This window comes from Apiospora marii, assembly GCF_038362585.1.
Source record: "Apiospora marii strain CBS 49790 chromosome Unknown utg000004l_segment0_segment1, whole genome shotgun sequence".
NCBI classification, from domain to species: Eukaryota; Fungi; Ascomycota; class Sordariomycetes; order Amphisphaeriales; family Apiosporaceae; genus Apiospora; species Apiospora marii.
This window is the reverse complement of record NW_027117376.1, coordinates 2,428,922-2,442,281: the sequence shown is the minus strand read 5'-3', so window position 1 is coordinate 2,442,281 and position 13,360 is coordinate 2,428,922. Positions and strand designations below refer to the sequence as shown.

The 13,360-nt window shown below is 54.8% G+C and overlaps 6 protein-coding genes across 6 annotated transcripts; 3 read left to right on the top strand and 3 right to left on the bottom strand.

Moving 5' to 3' along the window:
- Positions 1-59: 59 nt before the first annotated feature.
- On the bottom strand, positions 60-1,109 carry PG985_007735 (uncharacterized protein; the record flags this gene model as incomplete). The annotated part of the gene is made up of 1 exon (XM_066827503.1): positions 60-1,109. One exon carries the CDS (start codon positions 1,107-1,109, stop codon positions 60-62), a length of 1,050 nt encoding a protein of 349 aa, XP_066685178.1.
- Positions 1,110-1,434: 325 nt separating this feature from the next.
- On the top strand, positions 1,435-3,066 carry PG985_007734 (cytochrome P450; the record flags this gene model as incomplete). The annotated part of the gene is made up of 3 exons (XM_066827502.1): positions 1,435-1,642; positions 1,696-2,842; positions 2,898-3,066. 3 exons carry the CDS (start codon positions 1,435-1,437, stop codon positions 3,064-3,066), a joined length of 1,524 nt encoding a protein of 507 aa, XP_066685177.1.
- Positions 3,067-3,563: 497 nt separating this feature from the next.
- Positions 3,564-5,191, bottom strand: PG985_007733 (FAD-binding domain-containing protein; the record flags this gene model as incomplete). Its single annotated transcript, XM_066827501.1, has 4 exons — positions 3,564-3,876; positions 3,953-4,295; positions 4,640-4,983; positions 5,067-5,191. The coding sequence occupies 4 exons, from the start codon at positions 5,189-5,191 to the stop codon at positions 3,564-3,566; spliced, it is 1,125 nt and encodes a 374-aa protein (XP_066685176.1).
- Positions 5,192-5,942: 751 nt separating this feature from the next.
- PG985_007732 (FAD-binding domain-containing protein) lies at positions 5,943-7,541 on the bottom strand (the record flags this gene model as incomplete). The annotated part of the gene is made up of 5 exons (XM_066827500.1): positions 5,943-6,214; positions 6,280-6,464; positions 6,561-6,891; positions 6,985-7,075; positions 7,158-7,541. The coding sequence occupies 5 exons, from the start codon at positions 7,539-7,541 to the stop codon at positions 5,943-5,945; spliced, it is 1,263 nt and encodes a 420-aa protein (XP_066685175.1).
- A 1,068-nt stretch (positions 7,542-8,609) lies between these two features.
- On the top strand, positions 8,610-10,456 carry PG985_007731 (uncharacterized protein; the record flags this gene model as incomplete). Its single annotated transcript, XM_066827499.1, has 3 exons — positions 8,610-9,092; positions 9,170-9,962; positions 10,023-10,456. 3 exons carry the CDS (start codon positions 8,610-8,612, stop codon positions 10,454-10,456), a joined length of 1,710 nt encoding a protein of 569 aa, XP_066685174.1.
- Positions 10,457-11,667: 1,211 nt separating this feature from the next.
- Positions 11,668-13,062, top strand: PG985_007730 (uncharacterized protein; the record flags this gene model as incomplete). Its single annotated transcript, XM_066827498.1, has 6 exons — positions 11,668-11,812; positions 11,865-11,930; positions 12,004-12,041; positions 12,113-12,492; positions 12,562-12,660; positions 12,735-13,062. 6 exons carry the CDS (start codon positions 11,668-11,670, stop codon positions 13,060-13,062), a joined length of 1,056 nt encoding a protein of 351 aa, XP_066685173.1.
- Positions 13,063-13,360: the final 298 nt, after the last annotated feature.

Below are 13,360 nucleotides of genomic sequence, written 5' to 3'. Positions count from 1 at the left end.
GTCTTGCATTCCATACTATTGCATAGGCATTTAATGAGTGGAAGGCAGTTATATATCTATCAAACGAGCTTCATGTATCTCGTGTCCTGTCCAGAATACTTCACCACCGCCCACCAGCTCTTGGCGGCGTCGCACCCCAAGAAATGAGAAAAGAACTCTTCCGTAGGGAAACTCCTATCAAGTTTCGCCCGCTCTATCCTGTCCGAGATATGTTCCGTCCACTCGTAATCCCCTTGCTCACCCTCGCAACACACTCCATCGTCAGCCTCGGACGTGTGCGGATTGTACCACGGCAGCGCCGTCGACGCCATGGACCGGGTCGAGAACTGCTGGTGCTCGCTGGCCATCTTGGACAGCGACGTGGGTTGGTGAAGGAGCCCGTGGGCGGCCAGCTCTTCTAGGGCCTCCTTGGCCGAGATGAGATACTGGGGCCGGTCATTTTCAGGTTTGTCCTGTTGATCGGACTTGTCGTAAGGGCCGGGGACGGTGCGCAGTGTTGAACCCACCAGAATTGGTTGCGCATCGGCCAGGCTCACGCCGGCTTGCTCGTAGAACACCGCGCTGTCCAGGACGAGGAGCTCGTCGGCGGTCGTGATGCAGGGATAGCAGCACCTCAGAGCGGACGGCAGATACATGAAACCCCCGAAAGCCCCGCACAGCACGCAGTCGCGGGTCGTGAGGACGCGGTACAGGTCCAAGATGGTGAAGCGATGGTCGAGGTTGCCGCACAACAGGCCGCGCAGACCCTGCAAGCCATGGGTGACAATGACCTGGTACTCCTTCACGAGCTCGGTGCATAGTTGACGGGCGAGCCGATTGAGCTGGCGAAACCGAAAGTACGACAGGACGTCCAGATGGGGAAGTATCATAGCCACGATCTCACGGGGCAGCCGGTCTAGATCCCCAAGACTGGCGACGGGTGGGTTACTGCTGAAGGCGGTGCGGAGCGAATCCTGGACGGCCTCTGTCTCTTCTCGACTGGACGAGACGAGACGGCGAGCGAGCTGCTCTTGCGATGACGCGCAGAGACGGAGAATAGCCTCTTCGGTAGGCTCTTCGGTTTCAAGTTCGGGAGGAACATCATAGATGGAAAACGGGTCGAACGCCATGTTTCCTAACTTCTCGACGTTTGGATGGGAACCGAAAAACGTGAGAGAGCCGGTCTGCTGGTATGAAATGGTTGGTAATGACATGCATCTATCTGGTTAGTGCGGGGCCTCAAAAGAGCACGACCAACTCCCCCACGTTGCACTGGTCCATTGAGTACTGAACCAACACACCAATAGGAAGTGACCCCAGGCACATCCCTTGCTTACTACATTTAGGTACTGTATATATAACACGCCGGCGACCCGACGGTATTCTCTTCCACGGCCCCTTCTCTAGTTCTTTTCTTTTTTACCAGGGAGAGCAAGTAGTCTCCGTGGCCGCCCAATGGAGTCTGTCGCCCGCTGGCAAGCGCTTGCCATAGCGGTTCTCGCCTACTACGCCACCCTCGTGTTTTATCGCCTGTTTCTCGACCCCCTGTCGCGCTTTCCCGGCCCGAGACTGGCGGCCATATCGCGCTGGTACGAGGCCTACTACGACGTCGTTCTGGGTGGAAGATATACTTTTAAGATTGCACAGCTGCACAATGAGTACGGTAGGTCGTCGGCAGTGAGTTGAGTAAGCATGCATCATGCTGAAGTGCAACAGGCCCCATCATTCGCATCAGCCCGTACGAACTGCACGTGGCAGATCCGGCATTCTTCGAGACGCTCTACCGCTTGGATGGGCGATGGGACAAGTACTCTTGGACATATGATGCATTTGGGGCTAAGGAGTCCACCGTTTTCGGCTCCGGTCACGACGCCCACAAGCTGCACCGGCGCTCCATTGCCCCTTTCTTTTCGAAGCAGAACATATGGGCCAGGCAGGACCTGATCAATGGCAATGTGAACAAGCTATGTCATCGCATCTCCAAACTGGACGGCGCCACGTTCAATCTGGGCGCCGCCATTAGCGCTTTCACCAGGGACAACGCAAACAAGTTCATTTTGGGGAAAGACTACAACGAACTTGACATCGACGAGTTTGGCATCGGCCTGTCCAACGCCTCCCACGGAGCGGGGGCTTTCTGGCGTACCACCAAGCATATCCGCTGGTTTGGACCCTTGCTGAAAGCCATGCCGATCAGTTGGGCCATGAAGTCGGCCGACGAGGGCACCAAGGCCTTCTTACGTTTCATGCAACAACAGGAGAAGGACACGCGCGAAACGCTGGCGGCGGCCATGTCTCCGTCGGATACTGTCAGCGACACAGTGCGGGACACGATGGTTTATGAGATCGCCCACTCTAGCCTGCCGCCCGCAGACAAAGCGCTCGATCGTGTGATGCAGGAGGTGGGGCCAACGCTCGGCGCGGCGTACGAAACGACCGCCAGCGCCTTGCGACTGATCCTCTTCCATGTCTACTCGGATAGAGAGATACTGCGGCGACTTCGAGGAGAACTCGCTTCGGTCTCCGCCGGTGGTGGCCCAGGCACCAGGGAGCCGATCTCCTTGAAACAGCTGGAACGCCTGCCTTACCTTACAGCCGTGGTAACGGAGGGTATGCGCCTCAGTCCCGGCATTGCCACCCGAGCTGCTCGCATCGCTGATAAAGACCTCTTTTACGACGAATGGTGCATCCCGGCCGGGGTCCCTGTTGGTATGACGACTTACCTCATGCATACGGACGAGAGTCTATATCCCGAGCCAATGCGCTTCAACTCGGATCGCTGGACTGGATCCAAAGAGGATGTAGCCGATCCCAGATTCTATGCCCCGTTTTCGAGAGGCACGAGGATGTGCCTCGGCATGCAGTGAGTCTCTGTATACCTTCTGACTGTCACATCGTACCAACTAATAGGGGTATAGTCTGGCTTGGGCCCAAATGTATCTGGTCCTCGCCGCACTAGTCAAAGATTTTGACCTTACAGTGGAGGGGGCAACAGCCAAGGACTTCGAAGCTGAGATGGACAACTTTGCCATTGGTACCAAGGCAGGCCCCAACCTTTACACCCACGTTTCCATTCACACGGGCTGATGGCACTGTGCGATTGCGTTCGTTATCTGTACCTCGTTCGTAGGCATACCCCGCAGCTTCGATCATGGCACGAGGTTCATGCATGATGAGACAGACTTCTATTAAGGAATATTAAGGAATACTCATTTACTGATTTCAAAGTTGAATGAAACTCTTAAGGGGCTCCTGAGAGCTAGCACCATATACAAATCATAATTTCACAATACCTAAAGCATGACTGTTGATTTAAAGACCCCACAACCCCTAGCTTGTGACCCCTCATAGATCGCGAAGCAGGAACCCTCCACACTGGCGCTCCTGGAAGAAACCGTCAGGGTCGTACTTGGCCGCCACCTCGCGAAGCTTGTCCACGCTCGCATTCCCAAAGCTTCCCAGGACGTCTTGCGAAGCTCCCGCAAAAGTCGGGAAGCGGAGGTCCAGCTTCACGCCTCTTTCGACGGCCATGGACTCGAGCCCCTTTAGGCATTGTCGTAGAGAGTCGTGGACTGTGTCATCGTCTACGTCCTCTTTCCAATCGCAGGCGAAGATCCAAACTGCGGGACGATTGTCAAATTCGGGCCAAGCATAGCGCAAGCTCTCGTGAGAGCAGATGGCGGAAAGTGGAACCTACGAGACTGGGGGACCTTTTGCAACCCAAGGATATTGCCGCCCCGCTTCTCACCAGCTTCGACGGCCGCCTGAGATAGAGGTTGGATGGACCAGTGTAGGCTCACTGTGGCCGGGAGTTTCGCGAGGATATCCTTGCAGTATTCGAAGTTCTCCTCATACAGCTCTTGCGAGATTCGGCTGGTCATGGTGAGGTAGGCGTGTCTACAGATTGCGTTAGCGGATCTGATACGATTTCGATTCTTCATAGTGGGGACAGATGGAATGGTTTGGTACTGACTTCAAATCTTTCTCCCTGTAAGCCCATTGCTCCAACAGGTCCATGAGCTTGACCAAGGTGCCATTGGTCGTGGGAACCACGGCAGCGATGAGGCTAGTCAGCTTGGAAAAGGGGTCGAAGACTCGAGGGAGCTCGTCCGACCAGTCGGCGTAGAAGAGCCCGACGGCTGTGTAGTCCTTCCTGGTGTTTATGAACATGCCGATCTTATGATCGACTTCCATGGCCTCCTGGACCTCCACGAAGGCGGCGAGTACGTTGTGGTAGTCCGAGACGTCGTACATGTTGATCGTATACTGGGCCTTGATGAGTTCGTGCGTCTCAAGACTAACCCCCGTGATTACCCCTATTAGTTGTTAGAGGTAAAGGATGTGCGACTTCAAAAAGGGGGAAAATTTGGTTGTACCGAAATTCGTGCCACCGCCCTTCAAGGCAAGGAACAGATCGGGGTGAGACTCCGCATTGGCATTGACGACGTTGCCATCAGCAAGCACAACCTTAAGCGGGAATGATGTTGTCAGTTCCCAGCTTCAATAGAAAAGGAAGTGAAATTTGTGGGTCACCTCGAAGTCCTTGACCCCATCTGCGCCTAATCCGTAAAGACTGGAGAAAATCCCCTGACCACCTTGGACATTGCTCTGTTAGTATGGGATGCGAGACAATTGCGGGTTGTGAATGGAAACATCGTACCTCCCAAAAGAAACCCAGACAAGCCAACCTGGCCCTCGCGGCTTCCAACCACCGATAGGCCCTGGGCCTCCATCCAGCTGGATACTTCAAGCCAGTTATTCCCGCCACCAAACCGCGCCGTACTGTTGCTCTTGTCCAGGCTTTGCGACTTGAGCCCGCTTAGGTCAAGAACCACGCCCGCCTTGTCCAAGCCGACGCTGCTGAAACCTGGGTTGGCGTTGTGGCCCGCGGACCGGATGGCAAATCTAGACCCGGTGTGCCTGATGACAGACAGAGCCTTGACCACATCCTCGGTGCTCCTCAGGTCGACATAGGCTGTGGCCGGGATGCGGCTAGTGACGGACCTGCATCCAATGATAGGCGATGAGTGAGTGGAGGGCCGGTGCATAGATGAGGAGCTGGGGAGTGGATGGGGAAAAGGACGTACCAGCTTTGACATATGACGGAGTCATAGTTGGCGTCCTCCGGGACGGTTACGCGACCGGGAAATAGTTTCTGAAACTGCTCGCATGCGGCAGTTGCTCGAGTAGCCCAACTCTCACTGTTCGTCATGGCTGTTGTACTTCGCGGATGAACAAATAGGAAAGGCTTTGCTTGAAGGAACGGAGGAAAGTAAAGCAGGAACCGAAACTCAACTAGAGTAGTGGTTCCAGAGAACAAACCGGTCGTGTCTCTTCCAGAGTAATGGAATTTTGATATTACTCCAGTGTTATTCGATCGTTACCTTGTTGCAACCGTACATAAGTGGAATAATCATGACAGGCGCTGTAAATGGAGAAAGTACAGTTGATTCCTTCGGCTTGGTGAGTAAACATGCAGGCGGAAGCTAATACTGACCTCAGCGTCATTGCCGGTGGGGCTCCCACCGTCTTGGATGCCTTGGGGGTTGGTCCCGCGGCTTACGTTACCCTGCATACATGGTGGCTGCATAGTCTACGGGCCGAACCCAAAACGGCAATATGGATACCGCTATGGCATCGACTTCGACATAGCTCCGTGTCCGACCTCGGCTGACTCTACAGTTCTGTCAAGACCTACAGATACGTGCCCAGTGGCACTATGCACTAGATCTACAGAGTCAGGTTACGGAAGACACGCCCAAACAGACCAACATTGCGCTTTCTATGAAAAGGGCCAGACTAGGGACATATACATGGATAGATGGTATCCGTGTGGAGAGACCTGGTGCAGTGACGGAATCGAAGGCTGGGCTGCCAAAACCCGCTCTTGGTTATTTGAATTTCTAATAGAGCAACTCGAATATAACTACATGACTCGGCCGCTTCGCCAATCTTTCAGCGGTCTATCTTCCCTTGCCCAACAGGAAGCCGTCGTTTTGCAGATGCTGAAAGACTTGGTACGGGTCATAAGCCCGGCTCACAGCCCTCATCCTGTTCATGGACCCGTAAGAAGCCAGCACGTCCTGGTCGGGCCCAGCGTCGTTCATGTAGTGGAAGTTCAAATCCGTGCCCATTTCGTGCGCCGAGGCTGCGAGGTCCTTTCCGACGTCTACGAGGGCCTGCATCGCCGCCTCGTCGTGCTCGGCGTCTGTCCAGTTGATCATGACCTCCAGGACTAGAAACAGAAACAGTCAGTATAACTCGATACTCATTGGCGATGGTTCGTTCCTCAAAACTTACAGCAGTAGGTTTCGTTTGCCAACTGAAGCGGACTGCCTCCTTTAGCCTCCGTGGCCGCTATAGCGGCCTTGCTGAAGATTTGTGGGGCCAGGTACATGGTCGCGTTGAGACGGGTCTGCACATCGGCCGACGCTTTCTCGTAGCGCTCGTAGTGCTCCAGGAGCGTCTTGAGGTCCCATTGGCGGCTGTAAGTGGAGATGGCAATTCTGCGAGATACTGTATTAGACTTATTCGACTGAATTGGACAGCTGGCCGCCTGTGGCAGGGGAAAAAAGTCTCACCGTAGCGTGGAAAAGGGGTTCAGCGCAGAGACCGCATTGTGGTATTCTGCCGACGTTCCGACCGTCGAGTTGATGATGGTCTGGTGGGGGATGTCATAGAAGCGCTGGAATAATTCCGGACGCTCGACTGGCTTGTTGTAGGCAAGGTAGACGGCACCGCCGGTGGACCCTAGATTGTAGGTGGCGGAAGCATCGACATCGTCCTCGGCTTCGGCTGCGTAGTCAACCGCTGCCTCGATCAGTTTGTCTTGTTGGTCCGCGTCGACGAGCAAGCCCTCGAACCAAATTTGATTGTTGTCGATAGTTTCAATGTCAAATCTTGTGACGATGCCTGTTGTTCATGTTATAAGCTAGAAGAACAAGGGAAAGGGAAATGTGGGATGCGAGAGAAAGGAGCTCAATTAGGGATGCTAAGCATACGTACCAAAGTTCGCTCCGCCGCCCTTCAATGCCCACCATAAGTCCGGGTTGGATTTTTGGTTGGCGTTGACAATGGAACCGTTTCCAAGGACCACCTGCATCGTGAGGTCATGTTAGCCTTGCTACTTGGCTAGACGAAAAGGGTCCTGGATGCCCACTTGCCTCATAGTTGATAACTTTGGAACAGGCCAAGCCGTGGATGCTCGACCAGTAACTCAGGCCCCCGCCGAGCAGTAGCCCGCCGACCCCAATGTCATTGGCGCGCCCGCCCACGGCCATCCTGCCGGCGGCACTCAGGGTCTCGTAAACCTTCCCCCAGCGGTTGCCAGGGCCAATGGACGCGATGCTTCCGCCCGGCTGGGGAACGGTGACTTGATCCAGCTTGGCCATGTCGATCAGCATGCCCTCCGACCCAATGCTGGAGAACCCGATGTTGGGGTTGTGCCCTCCACTCCGGACGGAGAAGTGGCTTCCAAGGAAAGTGGAGATGAGAAGGGCCCGGGAGACGTCGAGACTGGACTCGGGCTGCAGGATGCATTGCGGCGATAGCCAGCAGGTCATGGACCTGGTTACGGGTTAGCATCCATATCTCGGCGCATGCGTAACATGTAGGAGGATCAGTGACCGACCAATTGTTGTCGACAAGTTCTTCATACTTGGAACCATCTGGCATGTACAGCTTAGGTCCAAAGACAAGACTGGCTATCGTGCATGATAGCTGTGCCGTCTGGGTTTCGATGTAACCATTCGCTCGGTTGGTGCTAAGGGTGTTGAGGATACGGTCTCGTGCAGCTGCATCGACATCGAGACGTGACACAAACTCTTCATTGCTTCCGAGATCCGAGAAAGCACTCTGTGCGATACAAGTCGTCGCTTGTATCGCTACTGCTACAGCCGCATGGAAAAGTCGCATTTTTGGTCAATTAACTTGCATAGGAGCTGTCTGGTTGGTACCTTCCATATCAACTCCCGTCACACCGGCGTCGGTGCGAATGTTATATCCCATAAACCCTATCGTGTAAGCCTTGTCCGGCCCCCACAGCTGCTACTGCAATACGCAAGGCTTTCTATGCTCATTTCTTCCATTCTCAAAACCTAGTTATTCCGAGGCGCAAGTGCACTATGTCATAGCCATAACAATAGAACAGCTTGGGGGCCGAGAATGTGAATTTATTGCATTTGGACACCGTAACAGGACCTAGTGTGACACAATACGATGAGATCGGCGGTATCTGTACAGATGGGATCAGCACACATCTTACGGCATACGACCACAGCATATTACCCCACCACCCCCTCCTTCCCCGAGGCCGCCAAGCCTCTGTTTCGGGCTTGTCATCTTTTGATTGGACGGAGAGTGCCTCCTCGGGGCGCCGTTTTGAGAGAGTACCGAGAGTGGAGCCACGAAATGCATAAACGAGGCGCTGCGGTGCAGGGGTTGAACCAGGGTGTTGTTGTCCTGAGTTGCGGTTTCTTTGGGGGCTAACTCGTCTAACACGAATATTGTCCCGGATGGGACGCCTAACAGACGGGCTTTGAGTATGAGCCCGTGAGACAAACCTAGAATCCAGGCGCAGTGCTATTCTCATCCGCGTTTGCTATTTCGGTTTCTGCACGCCAACAACGACGATGGCTATCAATGGAACATTTGCACAGAGTATGTCAACGGAGAAGCTGGGGCCTATGAGTGACCTCGGTCGGGCCGCATGGGACTATGTCTCCGCGTCGAGATACCCAAGGCTCATCGGCATGGTGTTGCTGTGGTTCTGGGCTCTCTCCTTTTTCCAACCAAAGAGGCCAGGGATTGCCAATGCACCTGTACACGGGTCCCGAGGGTTTTGGGAGCCTGACTTCTTCCTCAAGACCCGGTTCATCTACGATGCTTACCGCATCATCGGCAGTGGCTTCGACAGGGTAATTAGATACCTTCTTGACTCTATCTCTGGGTTGGGCCTAAACCCAGAACGTCTCTTAGCAGACGCTGACTTCGCTATACAGTACAAGGACAGACCATTCATCCTGCGGCGCCATGATGCCGATATCAATGTTTTGCCCATGAAGTACCTGGATGAACTGCGACTAGTGCCAAGGGAGGAGCTGAATGGCAAGATGGTACACTACAATGCAAGTCCAATCTTCAACTCTGTCCCTTCCACGTGCCACACACTCTGACCAAACCTCCCAAATAGAACATATTCCGTAGTTGGCCCTGGGCCTCGGTGATCAGCGACTCGGACCTCCACGTCACCGTCCTGACCCGGAAGCTGAACCCGGACCTCCCCCGCTACGTCGAGCTGGCCCGGGAAGAGCTCGACTACGGCTGGGACAAGGACGTGCCCCAGCCCGACGACTGGGCCGTGGTCGACATCCAGGGCGTGATGCGGCAGCTCGTGGCCCGCATGTCGGCCAAGGTCTTTCTGGGCGAGCCCGTGTGCCGCGACCCGACATGGCTGGACCTCACCATCAACTTCTCCGTCGACATCTTCATGGCGAGCTTCGCCCTGCGCGCTTTCCCCTGGTGGTGCCACTTCCTGGTCAAGCCGCTGATCCCCGCACGCCGGCGCGTGCACAAGCAGATCCGGATCGGCACCGAGGTGGTCCGGTCCCTGATGGCGGAGCGCGACGCCGACGCCGACGAGGTCGTGACCGGTGACGGTCGGGGATCGGGTAAAGGGGGAACCCTCTTCGACTGGATGATGGAGAACGCTGTCGGAAAGGAGGGGTCCTTGGGCGAGATGGCGGCTCGGCAATGCATCTTGACGCTGGCAAGCATTCACACGACGGCCACGACGGTGGCCAACGCACTTTTCGACCTGATTGCCCACCCCGAGTGGATTGATGTGCTGAGGGAGGAGATTCGGGAGACCACCGAGAATTACGGGGATCTCGGCCAGAACGACTCGACCAAAGCGTGGCTCAATCGCCTGGAGAAGATGGACAGCTTCATCGTCGAAAGCCAACGGGTCCACCCGCCTATCCTGCGTAAGTCCCCAGCCTCCTATTCTCCTAAGGGGTGACTATATACTAATACCGTCGATGCAGTGACACCCCAGAGGATAGCCATGGTCCCCATCACCCTGAAAGACGGCACCCACATCCCCGTAGGCACGCGCGTCGCCTGGGCCGGTCCCCAGCACTCGCTGCACCCCAGCATCACGCCCCACCCGGCCACGTTCGACCCACTGCGCAACTACCGCAAACGCCACGCCAGTGAAGAGAACCGGAAACGGTTCATGGCCGGCCAGACGGACCCGGACAACATGTCGTTCGGCTACGGCAACCAGATCTGCCCCGGCCGCTACTTCGCCGTCTTCGAGATCAAGATGATGCTCATGCGGCTGCTGGAGGCGTTTGACTTTGCGGCGCCGCCGGGCAAGGGGAAGGGGTGGCCGAGGACAATTTATGCGGATGAGAATGTCATTTTGGATCCGTATGCCAAGGTCATGATGAGGAAGAGACAGGGCGTTACGGGATAGTGGGTTTTTTGGGGGGCACTACGGTGCTTGGTGTTTTGATCCGAGCCCACAATGTGGCTACTGAGGAATGTAACGTAGCGGAGTTGCATAGATACAATCCAACGGCCAATCTAGATCTCCAAGCTGACGGAATCACTCATAATCTTGGCCTTGGAACGCAAAGCGAACATTGCATCTATTTGCTGGACTGTGGCAAATTTGAGGTGTACTGGGGAGCCCAATATGGCCAGTAGTAACCCAAGGCCTTCAGGCCGAACGCCGCGAAGCTGAACAGATCACCGACCTACGTCGAGGAGACAATCTAAAGTCCACAGCCGGTGACGACGAAATTGAGCGGCGCAGGCTTACGCCAAGAGCCTCTTCAACCCTCTGGGCGTATCAATAGGGCTAGTGAGTTCCGACTCCGTCGCTGATCGAGAACGGTTGGGGGCTGCAGAAATGGAAGAACTTGGCAGTCCGAGGTCGTCAGCCCTAACGGGCGGCTTGATTCGTTGACGATCCGTTCTAGGAAGGTGCGAGCAGCCAATGCAGACAGTTCGACCTGCAGGCGGTGGTAATACCAGATTCGCCTGCAGGGTGGTGATCATTTCTTCAACGGGGTAACACACGACACGGCGGGGCCCCGCCCCTCTTTGCGCCTTGCCTTATGTCTTGTAACCTTGCGAAAAGCCACATCTCTGGTAATATATATCCTGTTATCTTGGTTCACTATGAATTGAAACGGGTTATTGTCGTCGCCATCATTTTTGTGTTTGGTCAATTGGTAAGACCGGTTCCTCATAGTTATATAAACAAACGTCGGAAACAAGGAGGAGGACCGGTGGCGATTTGAGCGAAGATGAACCGTGTCTCGCTTTTATGCATGGTGGGAAACTAAATGATGACATGCGTGGTCGCCTATCATTGCTGCACTCATAATGGCTGATTGGTCCGTTTTCAGACATGTCAGCATCGCATCAGCCCACCATCTTTCGTGTTGCTATTTTGGTTCGGATGTGTCCCGCGCCAGATGCGTCCGGACGAGCCAATGTCTATTCACGCTGCCTTTAACCATGCTGGTTGCTGGCTCTCAACGTGTCTGTCGTCTTGCCTCAGCCTGAGTTTATTTAATCATTGATCTCACTTCGAATGACTCTTTTGCGTTCCAGTTGACTCTGGTTGGCCTGTTTCCGCTGCTGACAGCACAAGACAAGCCAAACTCCATTTCCGCCATGGCTCCCACGATATCCATCGGCACCATCACGGTGGCCGACTACCTCGGGATTGGCATCATGATGATCGTCGTCACAGCCGCGTTCGTCTCTATGCGTTTCTTTACCTCGATCAAGCAGTCCAAGAGGCTTCTGGTGGACGACTGTAGGTAACATCGTCTCGCAGCCCCTGACAGATGACTAATGCAGTCTGGCAGGGGTGTCGCTTGTCGCTTTCATAATCACGACGGCCTTCTACGCCTTCAACTACAGTCAATATCAACGTATGACATCTTACCCAAGAGGACTTCTCACGGAATCTCAGTCTTGTTGACCTTTATACGTGTTGCTATGTAGGATTCTTCATGCCGCCGGACCTGATTTATAATATCAAGGTAAGGGCTCCGATTGCTCATGTGACTTCGGTCTTTCTAAACGGGACCAACTGACATCTGCTTGTTTCAAGGCCGCTATCGCTGTACCCGCACTGGCTAGCTTTTCCATGTGGACTTCCAAAGTCCCTGTCCTGGTCTTATACGTGCGCCTGTTCGGGATCAAGAGGTGGCTGCGCTACACCTGCTACATCATCCTCGTGGCGACCGCCATCGGCTTCTTAGGGGCGTGGATTCTATGTCTCGCCAACTGCCGACCGAACGACCTGCCCTTGACGTCGGCCAAATGGCGCACCTGTGGCACGGCCAATGTCACTTCGGGCGTCATTCAGGGGTCGGTTGGCTCGGCTGCCGACATTGCCATCTTCTTGATACCGTTGTGGCCAATCTACCACCTGAAACTGTCCAGAAAAAAGAAAATCGGTCTCTTCGTCGTCTTCTTGTCTGGTATTCTGTAAGTCATCGCCGACATGCAACGCAACGTGTGACCAAAGAGCAGGATTCCCAACTGACAACGAAATAGCGGAGTCGTGGCCTCTGTGCTTGCCTTGGTATATAAGGTTTACCTGTTTATGGGAGGAGAGAGTGACCGCGGCGGTATTTTGACGACCATGCTGCTCCAGTAAGACTTCCCTCTCGTACTTTGTCCCCCACCCTCGTTTGCAGCCCGCGCTAATCCCATATCCTTCTGAGCAGGATGGTCGAATGCGACATCGCCATTATCGTAGGCTGCGTCCCCGGCATACGGGCTTTCTGGACGGGCTACATCATCCCGTCGAGCGTGTATAACTCCCTTGCCTCCATCGTGCTGGCTACGCGCTCTCGCTCTTCGCGAGGCTCCAAGAGCAGCCGCGGCAGTGGCACGCCGGGACGGAGGCGCCCCTACCATCACGACGAAGATGACGACACGGACAAGTTTATCCCGATGGATCGTATGGACCACCACGGTGCGAGTGCGGAGTTTGTCGGCGCGGACTCGATGCACCCTGGCAGGAATGGCGTCCAGCGTCCTCAGCCTAGATAAGAAGCAGCTGTAAGCTGGATATTGGGAAAAACGTTGTACCGATAGCTGCAAAACCTTGTGTCAGGCTCTGATAGTTTCCTTCTAGACAGTGATAGACTGTTTTCCAGATGCGAGGTACCTGCATCTGTGTGTCTCTGCTTATTCCCAATGAATTTCGTGCCAAGGAGCCAGTGACCCAGTCCATACGAACTCAGCCTTACACCCCAGCACCAGTGCTGCAGCCTGGTCAGAAAGGGACACGGTGCTCCGTACCCCCTCCGGCGATCCTGCGAAATTCGGTCACTACGTCCGCTGGGGA